Source organism: Dufourea novaeangliae, unplaced genomic scaffold (genome assembly GCF_001272555.1).
Source record: "Dufourea novaeangliae isolate 0120121106 unplaced genomic scaffold, ASM127255v1 scaffold54, whole genome shotgun sequence".
NCBI lineage: Eukaryota > Metazoa > Arthropoda > Insecta > Hymenoptera > Halictidae > Dufourea > Dufourea novaeangliae.
The window spans coordinates 2203547-2221963 of NW_015373944.1; the positions used below are offsets into that span (position 1 = coordinate 2203547).

Consider the following 18417-nt stretch of genomic DNA (forward strand, 5'->3'; position numbering starts at 1 on the left):
TATTCCCCACATCAGTGTATTTTATACTATTTTTCAATATTCTAGATAAGTACAAGGTTCTAGAAATAGCTGAATATAAAGTTTTATTTTATATTCTACAATGTAATTTAGGAGGGCATATTCTTAGAAATATTTAAACAGGAGTTATGTGTTCGTCGCCAGCTCTGACGTATCGATGGCGTAACATCGATGTTCTCATGTATGCACACATGTTCAGGTTGTTTTTATGTATTCAGTAATGTGTATTACGCACGGCGTGATTTTTCAGTATCACTCACTGCCTCTACGTTTCTACCACCTTTAACTAGCGACAATAGTAAATGACGTGTCAAAATTTGCTTTTTTAAACACGTAAACATTTGTGTTTCGACGACCATGAGTATAAATGACTCTGAACCGATCGAATATGAGCCTTCTCTCAGGAACGTGATCGAGCAACGATCGCTCCGATGGATATTTGTCGGCGGCAAAGGTGGAGTTGGTAAAACTACGTGCAGGTAACCATAACCTGCGAACATTGTTTATTGCAGATTTGTGTTGATTTTTGGGGTAAAAATACAACATTAAGTATATGGGATATTTGTACACTTCTTTGATCATTCTTTCAGTTGTTCCTTGGCCATACAATTATCCAAAGTCAGAGAAAATGTACTCATTATATCGACGGACCCTGCACACAATATTTCTGATGCCTTTGATCAGAAATTTAGCAAAGTTCCGACGAAGGTAAAAGGTTTTGATAATCTGTTTGCCATGGAAATAGATCCAAATGTTGGCCTTACTGAACTGCCTGAAGAATACTTTGAAAGTGACGCAGGTGATCCTCACTGTACATTATACATGATTTCAAATGGATATTTTAATAAAGAAACATGATTTTTAATAGCATTGTACAATAGTTTCAGGCGGCGAAGCAATGAGATTGAGTAGAAGTGTAATGCAAGAAATTGTAGGCGCATTTCCTGGCATTGATGAAGCAATGAGTTATGCAGAAGTTATGAAGTTAGTAGTTTTTGTTGTCTCTTGGTAACGATGCTTATTCAAAGGATTAACAAACTGTGTAAATTTTCAGACTTGTCAAAGGAATGAACTTTTCTGTTGTTGTCTTTGATACTGCACCAACTGGTCATACCTTAAGGTTATTGTCTTTTCCACAAGTTGTAGAAAAGGGACTGGGAAAACTAATGAGATTAAAGATGAAAATTAGCCCTTTCATTACGCAGGTTCAAAGACAATATAATAATTGATTCAATAATTGATATTATATTTGATAACATCAACTCAAATCTTAAATATACTTATTTTTAGATAAGCTCATTATTGGGCATGACAGACTTCAATGTAGATACATTCTCCAATAAAATAGAGGAAATGCTTGCCGTCATTCGGCAAGTTAACGAGCAATTCAGAAATCCTGACCAAACAACCTTTGTTTGTGTGTGCATAGCAGAGTTCTTGTCTTTGTATGAAACAGAAAGACTTGTACAGGAACTAACAAAGTGTGGAATTGACACTCACAACATTATAGTGAATCAACTGCTGTTTCTGAAGGAAGGAGATGCACCCTGCAGATTATGTCTAGCTAGGCATAAAATACAAGACAAATATTTGGAACAGGTAAAGCAGGGTACCTTTTTCATATTGGTACGATTCTATGTGAAAGCATTGTATTTGAATTTAATTTTTTTTTCTGTAGATAATGGATTTGTACGAAGATTTCCATATTACACAGCTTCCTTTATTAGAAAGGGAAGTTCGTGGAGTCCAACAGGTCAAAGAGTTTTCTGAAAACCTTGTTAAGCCATATAAACCTTAACTTCTATGCAATTGATCTTTAATAAGAATATACATAACTTTACATATAATCAGAAGTTTTTATAAACTGACAAAACCTTATATATCGCGAAATTTGTATAAAAGGTAATATTTTTATTTATAATATTTGGTACAAACATGTTCCTTTGCATGTAAAAGCTTGGCTTTGGTGTCTGTGCACATTAAACATAATTTGCTTTTCATTGATCGTGTGAATTTAATTTACTTTTTTTTTATTCCATAAATGTGTGATCAGACAATTGTAAAAAGTAATACTTTTAGCGGAAGTTTCTTATTTTCCGTCTTTAAAATTTGATAAAAGTAAGACTATGAACCAATCACTCCAAGCTCTTTTCCGATTTCAACAAATGCATTTGTGGCGTGCTCTATGTCATTCTGTGAATGTGCAGCACTGATCTGAACACGTATTCTTGCTTTATCCTTTGGTACTACAGGATAACTGAACCCGATTACGTAAATTCCTTTCTCTGCAAACAGACAGTGACTTTATATTCAAAGATAAAAATGTTAAATTCTAATTACATATGGATTGTAAAATACACACCGATCATCTTATCAGCAAATTCAGTGGCTAGTTTTGCATCACCTATCATGACAGGACAGATAGGATGATTGTCACCGCTGATCGCAAACCCTGCTGCCGTCATATCATTTCTAAATAGATTGGTGTTGCTCTTTAGTTTCTCCAGAAATTCTGTTGACTCTGTTATTAAATCCATGACCTGTATACAAAGGAACATTAATACCAATTTTCTAGAATTCTTCTACAGCATAACGATACTTTGCAAAACATCTGTCACCTTTCTCAGTCTCTGTTCTTATCATTCAACACTTTACCTGTCGGGGACTATTTAATAGGCTTTTTAGAATGTTACAAAGCAATAAAATAGCCCGAGTAACGAAACGTAAAATTTTTTTCAATTTGTATTTAAAACGAAATTAAGGACTATTAATAGGTTCCCGGACAAAAAAGTGTTAAATAATATGAAAGTAATCTGTTTTTTTTAGCATACCTTACTTGCTGACGCGACTACAGGAGGGGGCAACGAATTCGAAAATAAATACGGCCTGCTGCGTTGCCTTAATAAATTAACGAGTTCTTTTGTACCAGTTGTGTAACCACCTGCTGCTCCGCCTAAAGCTTTACCCAATGTCGAGTTAATGATATCAATGCTTCCTATCTGATTGAAATAATCTTCAGTGCCTCTGAAATTTAACAATTTTCATAGATATATGTGGATGTGATGTATGTATAAAATTTTCTATACTATTGGAGAATGTTCCTGACATGCGGTTCCTAGAATATAGTGTCTTCGCATTATATCTTGTAAACAACACGTAGAAAATTATTCATTTCGGGTATAAGCCGTATCCGAACATTGCAAATAATTCTTTCAAAAGAACGCCAAAATAACTTTATAATACCGAGCCGTGAAAGTCTCATATCTCTGGTAAATGTAACAGTTACCTTCCAGCTTTTCCAAAAAATCCAGTGGCATGACAGTCATCCACAAAAGTGAGAGCATTGTATTTCTTTGCAAGCTCAAATATTTTTGGTAACGGTGCAACGGTGCCATCCATAGAGAAAACACCGTCAGTGGCGATAAGACGTAAGCGTGACGACGGACTTTCTCGCAGCTTGTTTTCTAAATCTGTCATATCTCTGTGCCGATACCTTCATGGAGCGCAATTTGCTGTTACAGTCAGAATTAAAATAGTACGTTTATTTAAGATCTTTACCTGTGTTTTTTTGCTTTGCATAGTCTGATGCCATCAATGATAGAGGCATGATTCAGTTCATCGCTCAGTACTGTATCCTCAGGTGTTAATAAGGTTTCAAATAGTCCTGCGTTTGCATCAAAGCAAGAAGCATAAAGAATAGCATCTTCTCTGTCATGAAACTGAGCGATTTTTTTTTCTAATTCTACATGAATTTCTTGAGTACCACATATGAATCTTACAGAACTTAAGCCTGCTCCATATTTATCTAAAGCAATCTTTGCGGCCGAAATGATTTCCTTATTGTCCTAAATAAACAAGATTAATTATTATAATAGCGAATGATTTATGTAGATTCTAGCAATATCTACACTTACAGAAAAGCCTAAATAATTATTGGCGCAGAAGTTGAGTGCTTCTATTCCATTTGCTAGCACAATTCGTGTACGTTGAGGTGAGGCAATTACTCGCTCGTTTTTCCATGTACCGGCTGTTTTGATTGCGTTTAATTCTGGTCTTATACACTCTGCCAAAGAGCTCATGCATTTTTCTGCAATCGATTTTTTGCTTGTAAGTTTCACGCCTATAAAATTTCAAATAATCGAATGTAATGATTTCAAATATTTTTGAGTTGTTTTAAGTCAAAACTGAACAGAAATACTTTTCCAAAAAATAGGATTCATATTTTGGAACATCACGTCACTTGTATATCTGAATGTATACTGAATGATATCCTGATGAAGAGAAAGTATGATAAACTAGTCAAACCTGTTTAGTGGTATTAATGACTTTCAAGCTTAGCTTGTTCTTATTTTTCTGCAAGGGGATACAAACTTGATCTTTTCTGGTAAACAACGCGCCTATTATATAATAGTTAGTCAAGTGATATTTTTGAATATAACACAAGTAACAACAATAATGTTTATTATTGATGTTTATTTGATATTTAGGTAAGATCAATGAATAACACTATCAGAAATTAGATATTCAATTTCCATGACATTTATTTTACAATTTTCTTACATTTCCTCCTTGTAAGTTTGCTTAAATCGCAATAATAACCATTAGTTAACATTTATAGCGATAATTTATTCTGTTACGTCACTTACTCTCTTCCTTAGCTTCCAAGTTTTTATAAGAAGCATTTTTTTAATGCGAGACATTTTTTCTATTAGTTACATTACTTCCTACTTATTGTTATCCAATATTATTATTTAATTCCGTTTATCAAGATATATTACTATTGCGGCTACGTTACAATATGAATATTGTACACAGTAATGATCGGCCAGCAGACATATTAAATGCATTTTAATAAAACTAACGTTGTATTATTCTATACAAGATTTGGAATTGTTACGTTTATCACTAGGTATATCGTTACATTTATTATTCCGCATCTATGTATGCTTAAACCTGCCAGTCCTTTTTTTTCATAAATTGCATTCTGAAATCTCACTATTTGGTCTGTCGTACTTGGTCTTAATTATCACGTACTCTTACAGAATAATAACATATTAATAGATTGTAGATAATACGTATTTTTACAAGTTATTCCAAATGTTCTTGTTATCATTCACCATAATTATTATTGGAAGAAGTAGGAGGATGAAAAATTTGCCTTCAATTTATAACTATCTAATATTCATAAATACCTATGACCGAAGATTCAGATAATACATAGAATGGTATATAGTCTTTAATTCAAGGTTAATATGAGCAGAATCAATGTACATGTAACTTTGTTTGATCTTCAATTTACACCTATAATGCTTGTTATATATTAATATTCTTTGAAAAATCTGTAGCGAGTTTTCCTTTACAATAAAGAAGTTTAAGAATTTTAAAACTATTTTTATAATGTCTTGTTCTTGACTGAGAGACGAATTGCTAGGGAATATGCGTATGGGAAATTATGTACGATTGTGTAAACTATTCCCAAATATACAATTATGGCGATCGTGAGAAAGAGATCAAAAACAGCTGGCTTTACACTGAAATGTAGGAAATTAATTGGTAAATTACTCTGTTCATAGATTTTTTTGTATTGCTAAAAGTAAACGTAGTAAAATAATTTACCTGTATACATTCAGTATAGCTTTAGTGATATCATAGAACACAAATTCCGGATCCTGTTTATCAGGTGTGTGCAAGGTAACTTTTACATCCCCAAGATATCTAGCCATTGATTCCTTCAATGTATTGACTAACATGTTATTTTTGTCTGCCAATAAAGGAGCAGCCCTTGGTTGTGATGCTAAATAATCGAACCATAAAGATAAAGATTCCTTTGAAATATCCTGTAAAAATCAAGAACATTAAATATTTAGAAACAGAATATTGAAAACCTTTTCCTCCTCTTTGTTTAAAGAAAGATAGACATACCAATGGATCTGTGAAAATCTGACTAGAACTCAAGTTATATATATGTCTTGCCAATGCTTCAGCTACTACTTGCGTATGCTTATGTAGTCTATCTATATGTCCCGGTTTTATTAAGTCTAAAATTGTTGTTCTGATAGGATCTTCATGATTTTTTAGCGTGGATAAAGTTGCAGCTGGTAATCTCCTCATACTATATCTTTCATGTTCCCAAGCTAGTGTTTTATCGGCTAGATTTATTTTTTTGTGGACACCTTCAATAGTGGTTGTGTTTAATGATTCGGACACAGTTTTAAGTTCCTTATAAAAAAGTCCACCAGTGGAATTTTCTTTTGGCGGTTTAGAAACATGTACATATAGGTTATTGCCGGTAGATACTGTGTCCAAGCAAATAACATATGCTGCATCCTAATACAGAGATATATATATAACAGATTAGACTATTTCTGCATATAACAGTATAATGTATAAAATAATCATTAAAAAAATATTACTTGTATTACAGAACCCTCAAGACCATCTAGCTGATCCTCCAACCACTTTTTACTACCTTGGTAATTAATCTTCCCTGTACCAGTTATAATAAAGACAAGATTATATTGTGGTCTTGATCTACTGGCAGAATACAATGTAGAGAATAATCTTGCTATCTCTAATAACATAGCCACTCCTGACGCATTACTGTCTGCTCCAAAAGATAGCTCCTATTTATTAATAATATATTCTTTATTTTTTTTTATCTCTGCTCCATATTATCTTCCATTAACACTGTACTTACAGGTGCAACTCCAGTACTATCATAATGGGTTACCAAAGCTATTGTTGGCAACTTGTCTTCTACTTTGGTACCAGCTAATTTTCCATGCAGAGTTGCCACTTTAACGTCTGTCTTAACAAGTGCCTGACCAGTTGGCACAACCACTTGATAGCCACTGGCAGATACAGAGTTCAACATTGCTTCAGCAGCTGAACCAGCTTTTTCATCGGTAATAAATCCATTGGAAAGGTCGTCCAAAATCATTTGAAAATCAGGATGCCATGAAGCAAAATACACTGGTATTGTTGTTTCTGGCCCAAACATCATGGACTCTTCCAAGCTCATAATATGCTAGAATTAGTAATCATAGTTGTTCATCTTTGCTTATAGTAGACTTTAAAATATGTCAGATTAATAACCTGCTGCTCCTCAAGCGTTAGATCATTGATTTTCTCTGGTAGGACAACTATTAAGGCACCAGCTTTGTTTTTGATGGAGTGGAACATACTTGGCGTAAGATCCAAAGCTTTTGTAACTACACAGTGTCTAGAAGTGCTCCATCCAGTGAGGGACCTCGCTTCCAAGGAGATTGGAGCGTTACGACAACCTGAATGAGAAATTCAATTTTACCGCGGATGGAATATTTAATTAGACAAAGGAAGTGTGGAGATTACGCTACCGTGAGGTTCACCATGCAAGTCATACTGGTGCATCCGATACACGGGGAATTCATGCGATGCCGAAACTGGGTTAACTGGAGAGATAATAATAAATATCGGCAAAATGATCAGTAAGTAATACGGCAGATATCCCCGACATAATTCTGCGAAACTATCGCATTCTTCGAGCCACATTCTTTCAGGTTTCACTCAGGTAATAAGTCCCTGATTATTCAGATCGACCTAGAACCACGCGACCAGCTAGTTCCGACTTCTTTCACATTCCTGCACAATACTCAAACGGGGAATTTAGTGAGTTCTAAATACATTGAACAAGACCCGGTGACAAATGTTGCAAACAATTGCTATTTTAACAATATTCTTATGCTTATTGTTTCTCAACAAATATAGGGGTTTAATTTATGTCCCTTCAGCTTTAAATCTATAATTTTGGCGAAGAAAAAAGTGTCCGTACATCGCAAAACATGTCATATTTACCTTGTCCTCTCGATATGACTATACGAACAGCGGTAAGAATCATGGCAAGAATCATTCACACTGGACCAGTGCATTTGACAGGTAGTGCCATCCGTGGAATACGCTTCAACTGATAGATAATCTTTACCGATCAGTAAGTACATACACCACCGACTAATTAATTATTTAACGTAGTTCACAAATTCACCGTTCTCATATATCTCGTCTGTGCCTATACCTAGTCGGTGCATACACACATCAGCTCGACGACGATAGTGCCATCTTGTTCAAACAACTGTTTATTAATTGGCTACCAGTTTAAGGTGTTTTCCACGGATAGCGCCACCATTCATTTTTCACCGCTACTGTTCTGAAGGTAGCAATTCACATTAGCTATTAGAATAGAGATTATGGTTTTGAACGCGTATTAAAAATACACGTGTAATTAATATACCTGTGTTCCAGTTCGTGTACTTTTTGATACACAGGTACGAGCCATTTACGTCAAAACGCACGGGGATTTTCGGCCATGTGTGTATTGTGTAGTCTATTATTTTTTTTCAAATTTACATTTTTATCGCCTTCCCAAGATAAACTGTAAACACTTTGTTTCACCATCTCAGCAATTTGTAATGTTATTGTAACATATAGAAAGGTATGAATATATTTTGTACTACATAAATTTTATTAATTCGGTAACTTATAGGAATTGAAGAACGTCCATATTTATAAACTCTTTAAGAAAATTATTAACATCCTATTAATATGATAAAACAAAACGCATGAAGTTATGTTTGAAATTCAACATTAACATCATTTATGACAGCAATTTCATTATACTATAAAAATTCCGTGCAAATAAAAATGAATGTTATTGTACATAAACGGAAAGCTTTAATCAAATTATTCATTAGGAATGATTTTGTTACCCAAAGTTTAAATTCTTACACTTGGATTACAAGAAATTGACTGATTGGCAAGAAATATGTTTTTATCGAGATTCAGTTGGTTTGATTCCAATTAGAAAGATAGGGTTTGAAAGGCACGTGCAGACTAATTGCTCGTGACTATTAACAGTTCACGGGATTGCTCGATTCGGCAAATTAAGTGTAACGTCGAGCAGAGTTTAACGTATGGTTAATAAGTTTAAAATACGCCTTTTTATTGGTGCGTCTCGTAGGCGGAATTGAATTACCAGAAATTACTTTTTCATCAAGCGAGCGGTGCTGATAAACCGATGAAACGTCCAATATACCGTGAGAATATACCATGTGTCCTCATAATAATGCTTCGATTTGTATGGGCAATGTACACACACACGCGCGATTACGTTTGTCGCTACCATACCATACCTACAACATTTATTACACCGCACATTGCTGGAAATTTTGCATTTAAAAAAGTTATGGATATAAAAACTCGTCTTCGGGAACAGTACCACTTCAGTTTTTATTATAGGATTATTTTTATATGTTAGAACCGTTTGACGAGACTTCGATTATTTTTTCTTTCAAATAATATTCAATTTCGCTTTTTTAATCTAAGTGGAACTTTCGAAGAAAATTACAATCTTTCGAATCTTTTTAGAATTCAATTCATTCCAATCGAGTATCACATTTACTTCTAAAAATTCATTGTTACTATAATTTTCTACCAGTTACTATAACTTGATTTTTTACTATAATATTAAAATGATCCTATGACGTAGGTACGCAATTAGGCGGCATGCGCTGTCAGATATGAAAATAATCGAAAACAGATTCGTTTCTGCTAATGATTCTCATCACCGACGATAATGACAGGACGGACAATGGAAGAAACACGATATTCATGTTTAAAGCAGAAGATTGTATTGAAGAGAAGGTTCTTAATAAAATTCTGAAATACATAATTGTTTCTGAAATATTGAAATAATACTTAGTGTTTCGTTAATCTTTAATATCGATAGGGTTTAGAGTTTTCAAATTAAGAGCCAGTGTACTTACGTCACGTGTATGTTATTAAAGTCGTATCATTCATGGATTAACGATTTCATCTAGTTTCCACGAGAAACGTGTTGTGCGCAATACAGTCGTAACAAAATGGGAAGATCCGTTGAATTTGTCGTTGATTTACATCCAAATTAACTTTGCATCAGAAAATATGACCGATCCTTCGTCAGTGCCGAGAAAAGTTCTGCATTTGTATTATGAGGTGGTTCCGTGGTGTATCTACCTAATCCTATGTATCTACCCCCACGAGCAAATTCGGTTTCCGCTAGGGGAAAAAGTGATGTAAGGAAGGGAAAGATCTCCTACCACTTGGTCTTGGAGTTACTGAAATTTTTTGCCAAATTAACATTCGATTTAATATTTATTTCAGTATTTGATATAAATGTATCAAACGGTAGGAGGCCCTTACCCCTACATTGCTTTTTCCCCTAGCGGAAGCCGAGTTTGCTTATGAGTGTATCGAAAATTGTATCGTGTTGAGACAGTAACGCGGCGAGAAAAATATAGTTGGAAGATTGTTTTGCGACTTAAATATTTCGCGAGTAGTCGGGAGTTCCTTTTAAGATAAAGTAATAATTGGACTCTTTATAATCGGAAACCCGTTAACAATAAATCAACTAATAAGAAGCAAAAATACATTCGGTGTGTTACATTAATGACAAGATTATTGAATTCCGCCCCGAAGTCGCGATTTTTCGCCCTACATAGATTATAATGGAAACAATGAGGATTATTTCCTGTGGATACATGAAGTAGAGTTTCGATTTAACCAAGGCCTCGCTTAACAGACAAGTTCGCAGCTATGAAACTTTCTAGTTGTGTTTTCGTTGATGAATTTTCCACAGACTTCACGGTGAAAATATCATAGCAGGACTATAAACATAGTTAGTTAATGCAACTTAACTGGGTCCTATCACACGGTTATTTAAAGTTTCCAGGATTTATTGCTCTATAGTTGGGTTAGATGTATCACAATTAATTAACATGTTTCAAACTGTTTGCTAATCTCTATATACGTACGTGCAAATTTATTTTAATTTTGTATTCATTGTGGAAATGTTATTAGTTAGAGAAATAGAGAGAGAAAGAAACGTGTCAAAGATGATGAAATGTGTGACAAAATTCATTCGAGTTTAAATGAAAGAAAGACTACACTATAAAATATATGAGTCTAATAAAGAATGTAAATGCACTGAATATTTATAGGAATATTTATAATAATAATATTAATGATTTTGTATTCAGTGTATAATACATTTATAATTCTTCTGTCTGAATACAACGAACAATGCTGTCATCGTTTACATTTTAATGTTACAATAAGCAGGTACCATTGAAATAATTTAAGATTGAATTCGGTGCTCGGTAATTACGCGTATTGATTATACGATATAAAAAGAAAAACAGATTTTTCAAATCTAGTAAATAAAGGAAAAATTCAATTATGTTCATTCTTACAGACAAAGGGAGAGAGAGAGAGAGAAAGGGAGACGAATAAGTGTCGTTCATTGTTCAACAAATACTAGAGAACAATACGAACAGAGCAGAATTTGCGGTATTGCGCAGGTACGGTAAACAATAATTGAAATTGTCTATTGTTTTATAAATTATTATTTCTCGTTTTCCAAATTTTTCTCGATCTTCTTTCTTTTCAGACGACGAATACGGATATCGGGATTACCGATCAGCTGTGCACTTTACATTCTTTCCATGCCGATGATAAAATAGGTTTAGTGGTTTTAACGTTGATAACGGTTCGAATTATAAAAAATTACGCTTAACATGTCACGGTTTATCACTTGAACGATATGTACTTCTCCTTCGTTCAGATAACATCAACCTTGGTTTTCCATATAAATCGACACTATAATTTTATGAAAATTCCCAAGAAAAACTATATCGCTCGATTATTAAAAATTATAAATACAGAATTATTAAAAATGGTACCTTATTATACCTTAAGTAAAATAAATAAAGTGGCAGTATTAGGGACACTGGCAGTAATTGGGACATTTTTCCTATGTATATACATGTACCAAACTTCAAAAAGGTATGGCCTACACACCTTTTGTCATAAAAAAAAACATCTTTTAAGACTGGTCCCACGATTTATGGGGGTACATCTGGTACCTGGCCCCTTATTGTTTAACAGCCCCCGTGTCTATGGTCGGCGTTAATATACATATATGTACATACGTGCATGAACACCACCCCGCCATTGTTTCTGCGTAGTCGGCATGCTCCACGGTGGATACCGACTGCGCCACTCTGGTTTCCGCTCCCGTAAAAGAAGGAACGCGCGACGTTCCTATCGTTCATTCACAACCACCTGCTCGCCAAGGAAGCATCGGGACCCTCCTTCGGTTCTCATCATTCCTGTCATCAACAGCAACTGGACCACCAAGTCTAGAGACAAGGACCAAAACAGTGTGAACTCCGTGGAAGAGAGGATGAGGGCGAACAGGACTTCCGGTATCCCGGTGACGGTCGTCGTTTCCGTTTGCGCGCTGATGCTCCTGTTCTTCGCTAGTGGCACAGTCCACGCTAAACGTGAGTTTTTCTCTGATTTCTCAATTGTTCCCCGTTAATGTTTAATTAATAACCTTTTTCTGCTGCGAACGATTTTGTTACAATATACATATACACAGAGTCGGTCGCAAAAATTCTTCACTTCTGTATATATTTTTTCTCTTTACTCGTATACGTGTACATTTGGTTTTTTGTAATTTGGAATTCTTGGTTCTTTATTTTTAAAAATTTTTTCTCTATTCACAACCGCAACCATAAGGGTAGTTCATCAGAATCTACCCATTTCTGCTCGTAAACTGGACAAGTCTCAGTAGGTGGGGCCCTACACTCGTACAGTAAATATTGAAAAAAGATCATTTGAATTCTTGGTTCTTCGATGAGCTAGCCACGGAACAGTTCGTTGAGATTTTTTTTTTTTAGTTTCTCTAACAATGAAACGTCTGTCGCGAATGATCAGAATTTTTCGAGGCTTAGAATCAATCCTGTCGAAGTTTCGTATTGGGGATTAATATTTTGCGATGCTTTTTCCCCTGTTGGTTTTGTAATGTTCGATCGTTGTCTCGGAGTAAGGTTTAAAGTACATTGAACGAGTTTCAGTATTGTAGCTTGAAATTTTGGAAACGTGCAAATTGTTTTTCTTTTTTTTTTTAGATTTGAGATCGTAGCCTGTATATTTCTCGCGTGGTGTCAAACGAACGTAAATTTATATTTTCATGTTTGGATTTTAATTGTATTCGTGTGTCGGATCTGTCCGACAATTTTCGGACTTGTCATGGACACGTTGCAGATGTATAGGTATCTGTGACACGTATGGATAAAAAAAAAAAAAAAAATATAAAATGATTAAAACTCCCGCGATAGTTGAATGCATTTGTTTGTTTTACTTTTGTTGAATTAAAGCTTCCGATAATGGACATGTATTTCCGTTTGATGCGGTTTTATGTAAATCAGGTAACAAAGATACGAATTTGCATAAGCCTCTGTACTGTAATCAGTCGTAGAACAAATGAAATTTTCGATGTATTTCCTCGATCGTGTATCTGTTTCACCATTATAATTCGCAGCTATAAGTTCCGCGAAGTTAACAGTGCAACGTTCTGTTTGACTATAATTGCACGGAAATTTGAACTTCAATTTTCGTGTTAGTTTCAAACATTAAGGGAACGGAAAAAGATCGACCGATTTGTTGGATTTAAGATTGGTATATATTTAAGGTCTACCCTCGTTTGAAATATCAAATATGGTTCGTTATTTTAGTCAATGAAAATGTTGATAGATATTTAAAAGAGACTAAAAAAAAAGAAACTTTAAAATCACACTGAAAAGTTCTTAACAACATAGACTCGAAACGTTTTAATCCTGGCCCTATTCGGTACAATAGAAACTCCTGTAGGTGTGTACATAAATCTAATTGGAATTATCACGCCCCCCGCACATTTACGGAATTTTCTTTAGACAAAGATTGAAAATTAAGAGAACGAAACGGAGAACGATGAAATTACAAGGGAACGAAGGTCGAAGAGGAATTTACGTTTTATTATTACGTATTCAGGATCCCTTTAATTTCTTCTTTAGAACTTTTTCAGTCGCTGTCTTTTAATCGTACCGTTTTAAATTTTCCGCCTTCAACTTGCAAGAAATTTCCTGACGAAAAAATTTTCCATAATTTCCATCATGTTCGTCGTTGTTATTCCTTCTCCGGGAGAAATAAACGGCCGACCGCGTTCAGTAAAACGGAGTAACCTGAATTTTCCGAAACGTTTCAAGTTGCCTTGTTGTCGTTCTTGTAAACAGAGGTTTTCCCTCTTCGAACTTGCCGCCCTTTCTATAGGTAATAGGTTCTTATTAATTAATGAAAAAGCATTTTTTATTACGGACGTTCCAGTGCCTCGCCGGCGATGACTGCCAACAATCGATGTTTTGGCAGAAGAGGTTTCGGAATTAGCGGAATAACTCCGCCGTTTTGTAACATTTTCATGTATCATAATAATTAGAGAACAAAGCTCAATGTTACATTTATGTCGTCTGAGAACTTGAAACTTTTCGTATTAGTGAATTACGTACGAACCAAAAATTTCCAAAGTTCAACCTGTATCTTTAGACGCCTCGGGGTGGCGTGTACCCTCTAAACCTTTTCCTTCCCACTATAGTCATTTGGCTACGTATTTTAAATTACGGAATGGTATATTAGTATCCTGTATTTCTTCAAGTCAAAACACTCCTTGCACACCTTTTAAAACAGAATTTTTCTACAATTGGACTAAGTGACTTGAGCTTTTTTGTGAAGTTTGAAGGAGTAAAAAATTTATAAGTAAATGGTTCAATTTTCCCTCTTATGTAACAGCTCGAAGGTATCTAACCGCATAATGGGTCCTGCTGATTTTATCACCTTGTCGTATCGTCACCATCGTTTCACTCTGATCAGAAGTTCCGTGTCAAAATTCGCGTAAAAATTTTAATATATTTAATGTAATCTCTTTCCTGTGCTCCTCATTGTGTTTTCTTCCTCCACGTTTTCGTGGTTCACCGGTCTCTGTCTGATAAATTCGAGAACGGTGCACAGCCGCCTTTGCAGATTGCAGCATGTCGGTCTCTACACGACGACTATGACACCGTTAATGGTACGGGGGCGTGGTGGACTTATCGTAATTACCTCTCCACGTGCGTGGATGCAATTTGTGCTCCCGCGAACGCTTAAAAGGAGATTCACCGTGAAGAACAATACGTTTCACGTTGTCCCATCATCCCCGAAGAAACGCGTTCAGCGAGTATAACCGATAGAGAAAACGGGACAAACGGCTCCTTTCCGCCTCGAGGAGGTCGCAAACGAGGGAAATATGAACACGAGGCGTGTATGGGTGTGCGTCGGTTGTTATGAATAAGAGAATCTTTGACTGTCGTTGTCGTCGACGCGACAAGGGAAGCTTCCAGTGAAACTTCATTTCCAAGGAAGCACAAAATGTCGGATGTGACGGCTACATAAGAGCGAAATCGAAGGAATGATTCCTTTCGGGCCCAGACCGGGCGAACTTAAATTAGTTCCCCTCGTTGCACGGCAAACAAAAATTATTCACTCTGACTGGCAAATATACGCGTGCGGTTCATTCGAATTTTAATGGAATCGTGGAATCACTTTCTCTGCCCACCGGGTTTGCGAGACAGCCGTCATTTTTGCAAGAATATTGTCTCTTGGGGAGTTGATTCGGATCCTGTAGATTGTGTTACGTAGGACGCGTTTAAATATTAGGCACTTGGGGAAGTTTGTACGATTCCTTTATTCTTTTTAGTGTAAATCGAAGACAATTATAACTTTCTTCCGAATATAATTGTGCACGTATGTAACATATAGATTCCTTTGCTTTTGTCATAGGGGATGATTGTCGAATTTGGATCACTAAAATATTTTTTCTTTTATATGATAATAAAATAATTGTTATATTTGAGAGGTAGCAGAAAAAACATGTCACTATTTTTGTCTTCAAGATAATGTAACTTTTTGTTACCCTAGATATTGTTACGTGTTACAAGATAGGTACCACGTATTGTATAATGTTAAAGCGAGAGACTTCAGATTAACGGCGTCGTTTTGGTAACGATGTCCAAAACAGGGACAACGTAGAGTCGTGGTATGACCGTAGAACAGAAAAGACGTGTCAAGATAAGTACTCCTCCTCTTCAAGTAAATAATTCTTCTTTTTTATGAACATTGTCTTTATTTATTTGGAAGTCGTGTCGCGGCCACGCAACAATATGTATAATATGAAAAGGTAGTTTTTTTATGATTGTCGCATCAGTCGAATCAAAGCAATTCGGTTCTTAGGATAGACCTCTAGTTTCCTAAGTTGGACCGTTCGATTATCGTGTAGAAATTATTAAGTTTCGTTAAGAACAGCTATAAAAAAGTGATTACGTAGATGTCAGCATAATTTGCAAAATCTTATAGTAAAGAACCATTGTGCCAATGTTGTTTGCTCAAATACATTTTGATATTGTGAGTAGGAAGGTCAATAATTTAAGCAGTAATATTTTTGGACTGTTGCATTTACATCAACACACAGTTTATAAACCAAAGTGAAACCACAATTGTATGTATTGTAGGTGTATCTTCTTGTTTGGTTTCTGCACATGAAGTACAGAACTGGTTACAGTTATATGTATAGAGTCCAATCTAAGCAACTGTTGTTGGTCCAATCTAAGCGACTACACTAAATGATTGAAAATATTTCGCTGTATCTTACTTTTAGGTAAAATATTAGGAATATATAGTTTAATGCTTTACTACTTACTTTAGAATAAGTAGAGAATTTTCGGTTTGACGTTAAAATATTTCATTCTTAACAGTTATAGCTTCCTGCCTTCGTTTACTTGAACGTCAGCTGGTACTGTATGATAGTGATGATTCCATTAACTAATTTAATATATAATCAACACTTATTGTCTCTCATACAACGTAAATTGCTTACACATAACAAGTTACAGTAGTGGTACAATCTAGGCGATGGTCCGAATTTGGCAACCTTCAATTGCATATCGCCCACAGGATATCTCGTGTTTTAGTTTTCTGTTTTATTCGTGCGACGACGATCCGCTAAAATGGAAAATAACTCATTACGGTAGTTAAATTAGCACGGGGAATAAAAGCCTCGGATAATTTAGCGAAATGAGTATCGAAGGAAATTGCAAGACAGAATAACATATTATTGTATGGAAGGTAGAGTATAGCAAACACTTGGCCAGACTTCCGATCTTGGTAAAGAAATTTTAATGGCTTTGTTAATCGTAATTAAGAACGTGTCGATGATACAGCATCGATAGAAATGAAAGATTGGACTTTTACGATACTTAATGTTTACCGAATCGTTAATAAAATGAAATGTTAGTGTTTGGTTCATGCACACACAGAACGATGACATTGTGACTCTCTCGTTCGAAAAACACGAGATAAATGTTTATATAACGAATAAATTCCATGTGTATACATTTTTATTTTGTTGCCTGTTGTGGTTGTGTTGATCGTGTACGCGAATAAATTTTTATGCGCCACTAACGAATAAGTTTTCATTCGAATTGGAAGCATCGAATTGAAGTGGACACGAGGAAAAAAACAACAAATAAATGAAAAACTATTCTTGGATCCGTACGGAATATGAAACACAGCGGAGAATATGAATTGCAAAGACCATAGTCTCGCATCACAGTTGTAAATGATCTTTTCTATTTTTTTCTCTCCCTCTCGTTGTTTTTTTATTTTCATTTGTTTGGTCATATTACGACGTAATATTAATTTATAGTCACTTCCGTTTTACATTATTCGCAGACCACGTACGTTTACTTTGACCTGTCTCTCACGCGCACACTTCATTTCTGATCCCTCAATTATTATGATTATGTTTCATCAAATGATGCAAGTGATTTTGGACGTCATTCGGTAATTCTTGACAATTAATTTCCACGCATGAGACAGTAATAGAATTCAATTGTTTCGTTAAAATTCGAAGATATTAAGGTATATACACGAATTTTTTATGATCTTCGTTTAGTGGGGAAATTATAGAAATAATGATTGATAGAGGGTGGATGCCCCAGTAAATGATAACGTAGGTACCAGTGAATGAATATTATATAACGAGGAAATTAAGTTATTAAAATAAGCAAATGATTAAATATTGATTTTCAATTTTTTGTGTTATATTCAAACAATTTTCGCGGCATTTGTCATGGTTTGTATTTTTGTGGCTTTTAATTGACTGCATTTTTTCTTAATTCAAATAAATTATACTTTTTCCAATTTTTTAAATTGAAATATATGCGTCACAAAAAAGTACAGATATTAAAAAATTTAATTTTTATGTGTCAAATGATTATTAATATTATTATCATTTAAAGTTCGACTTTAATAATTACAGAATCTCTTAAGTGTTCATTTATTGGTGCGTTTACTCTCTTTAGTAAAATTAGTCTTGAACGCTTTCAAATATTTCATTTCGCGATATATTTACATTTCCAACGAATCCCTAATTATAGTATGTATAGTTCTTAATTAAAAATGATCCTTTTATAATGCATA

General features: G+C 34.8%; 3 protein-coding genes across 3 annotated transcripts; 1 reads left to right on the forward strand and 2 right to left on the reverse strand.

Annotated features, from left to right (window-relative positions):
- The first annotated feature begins 177 nt into the window (after positions 1-177).
- LOC107185963 (ATPase ASNA1 homolog) lies at positions 178-2906 on the forward strand. Its single transcript, XM_015573739.1, has 7 exons — positions 178-497; positions 609-817; positions 900-1002; positions 1073-1223; positions 1309-1617; positions 1697-1920; positions 2845-2906. The coding sequence occupies exons 1-6, from the start codon at positions 376-378 to the stop codon at positions 1814-1816; spliced, it is 1014 nt and encodes a 337-aa protein (XP_015429225.1). The 5' UTR covers positions 178-375; the 3' UTR covers positions 1817-1920; positions 2845-2906.
- On the reverse strand, positions 2143-4238 carry LOC107185939 (2-amino-3-ketobutyrate coenzyme A ligase, mitochondrial). The gene is made up of 7 exons (XM_015573716.1): positions 4217-4238; positions 3933-4138; positions 3577-3863; positions 3305-3511; positions 2850-3042; positions 2381-2558; positions 2143-2303 (listed from the first exon to the last, which is right to left on the reverse strand). Exons 1-7 carry the CDS (start codon positions 4236-4238, stop codon positions 2143-2145), a joined length of 1254 nt encoding a protein of 417 aa, XP_015429202.1.
- A 1172-nt stretch (positions 4239-5410) lies between these two features.
- Positions 5411-7611, reverse strand: LOC107185941 (nicalin-1). Its single transcript, XM_015573717.1, has 7 exons — positions 7374-7611; positions 7114-7301; positions 6716-7045; positions 6432-6641; positions 5941-6345; positions 5635-5855; positions 5411-5549 (listed from the first exon to the last, which is right to left on the reverse strand). The coding sequence occupies exons 1-7, from the start codon at positions 7546-7548 to the stop codon at positions 5411-5413; spliced, it is 1668 nt and encodes a 555-aa protein (XP_015429203.1). The 5' UTR covers positions 7549-7611.
- Positions 7612-18417: the final 10806 nt, after the last annotated feature.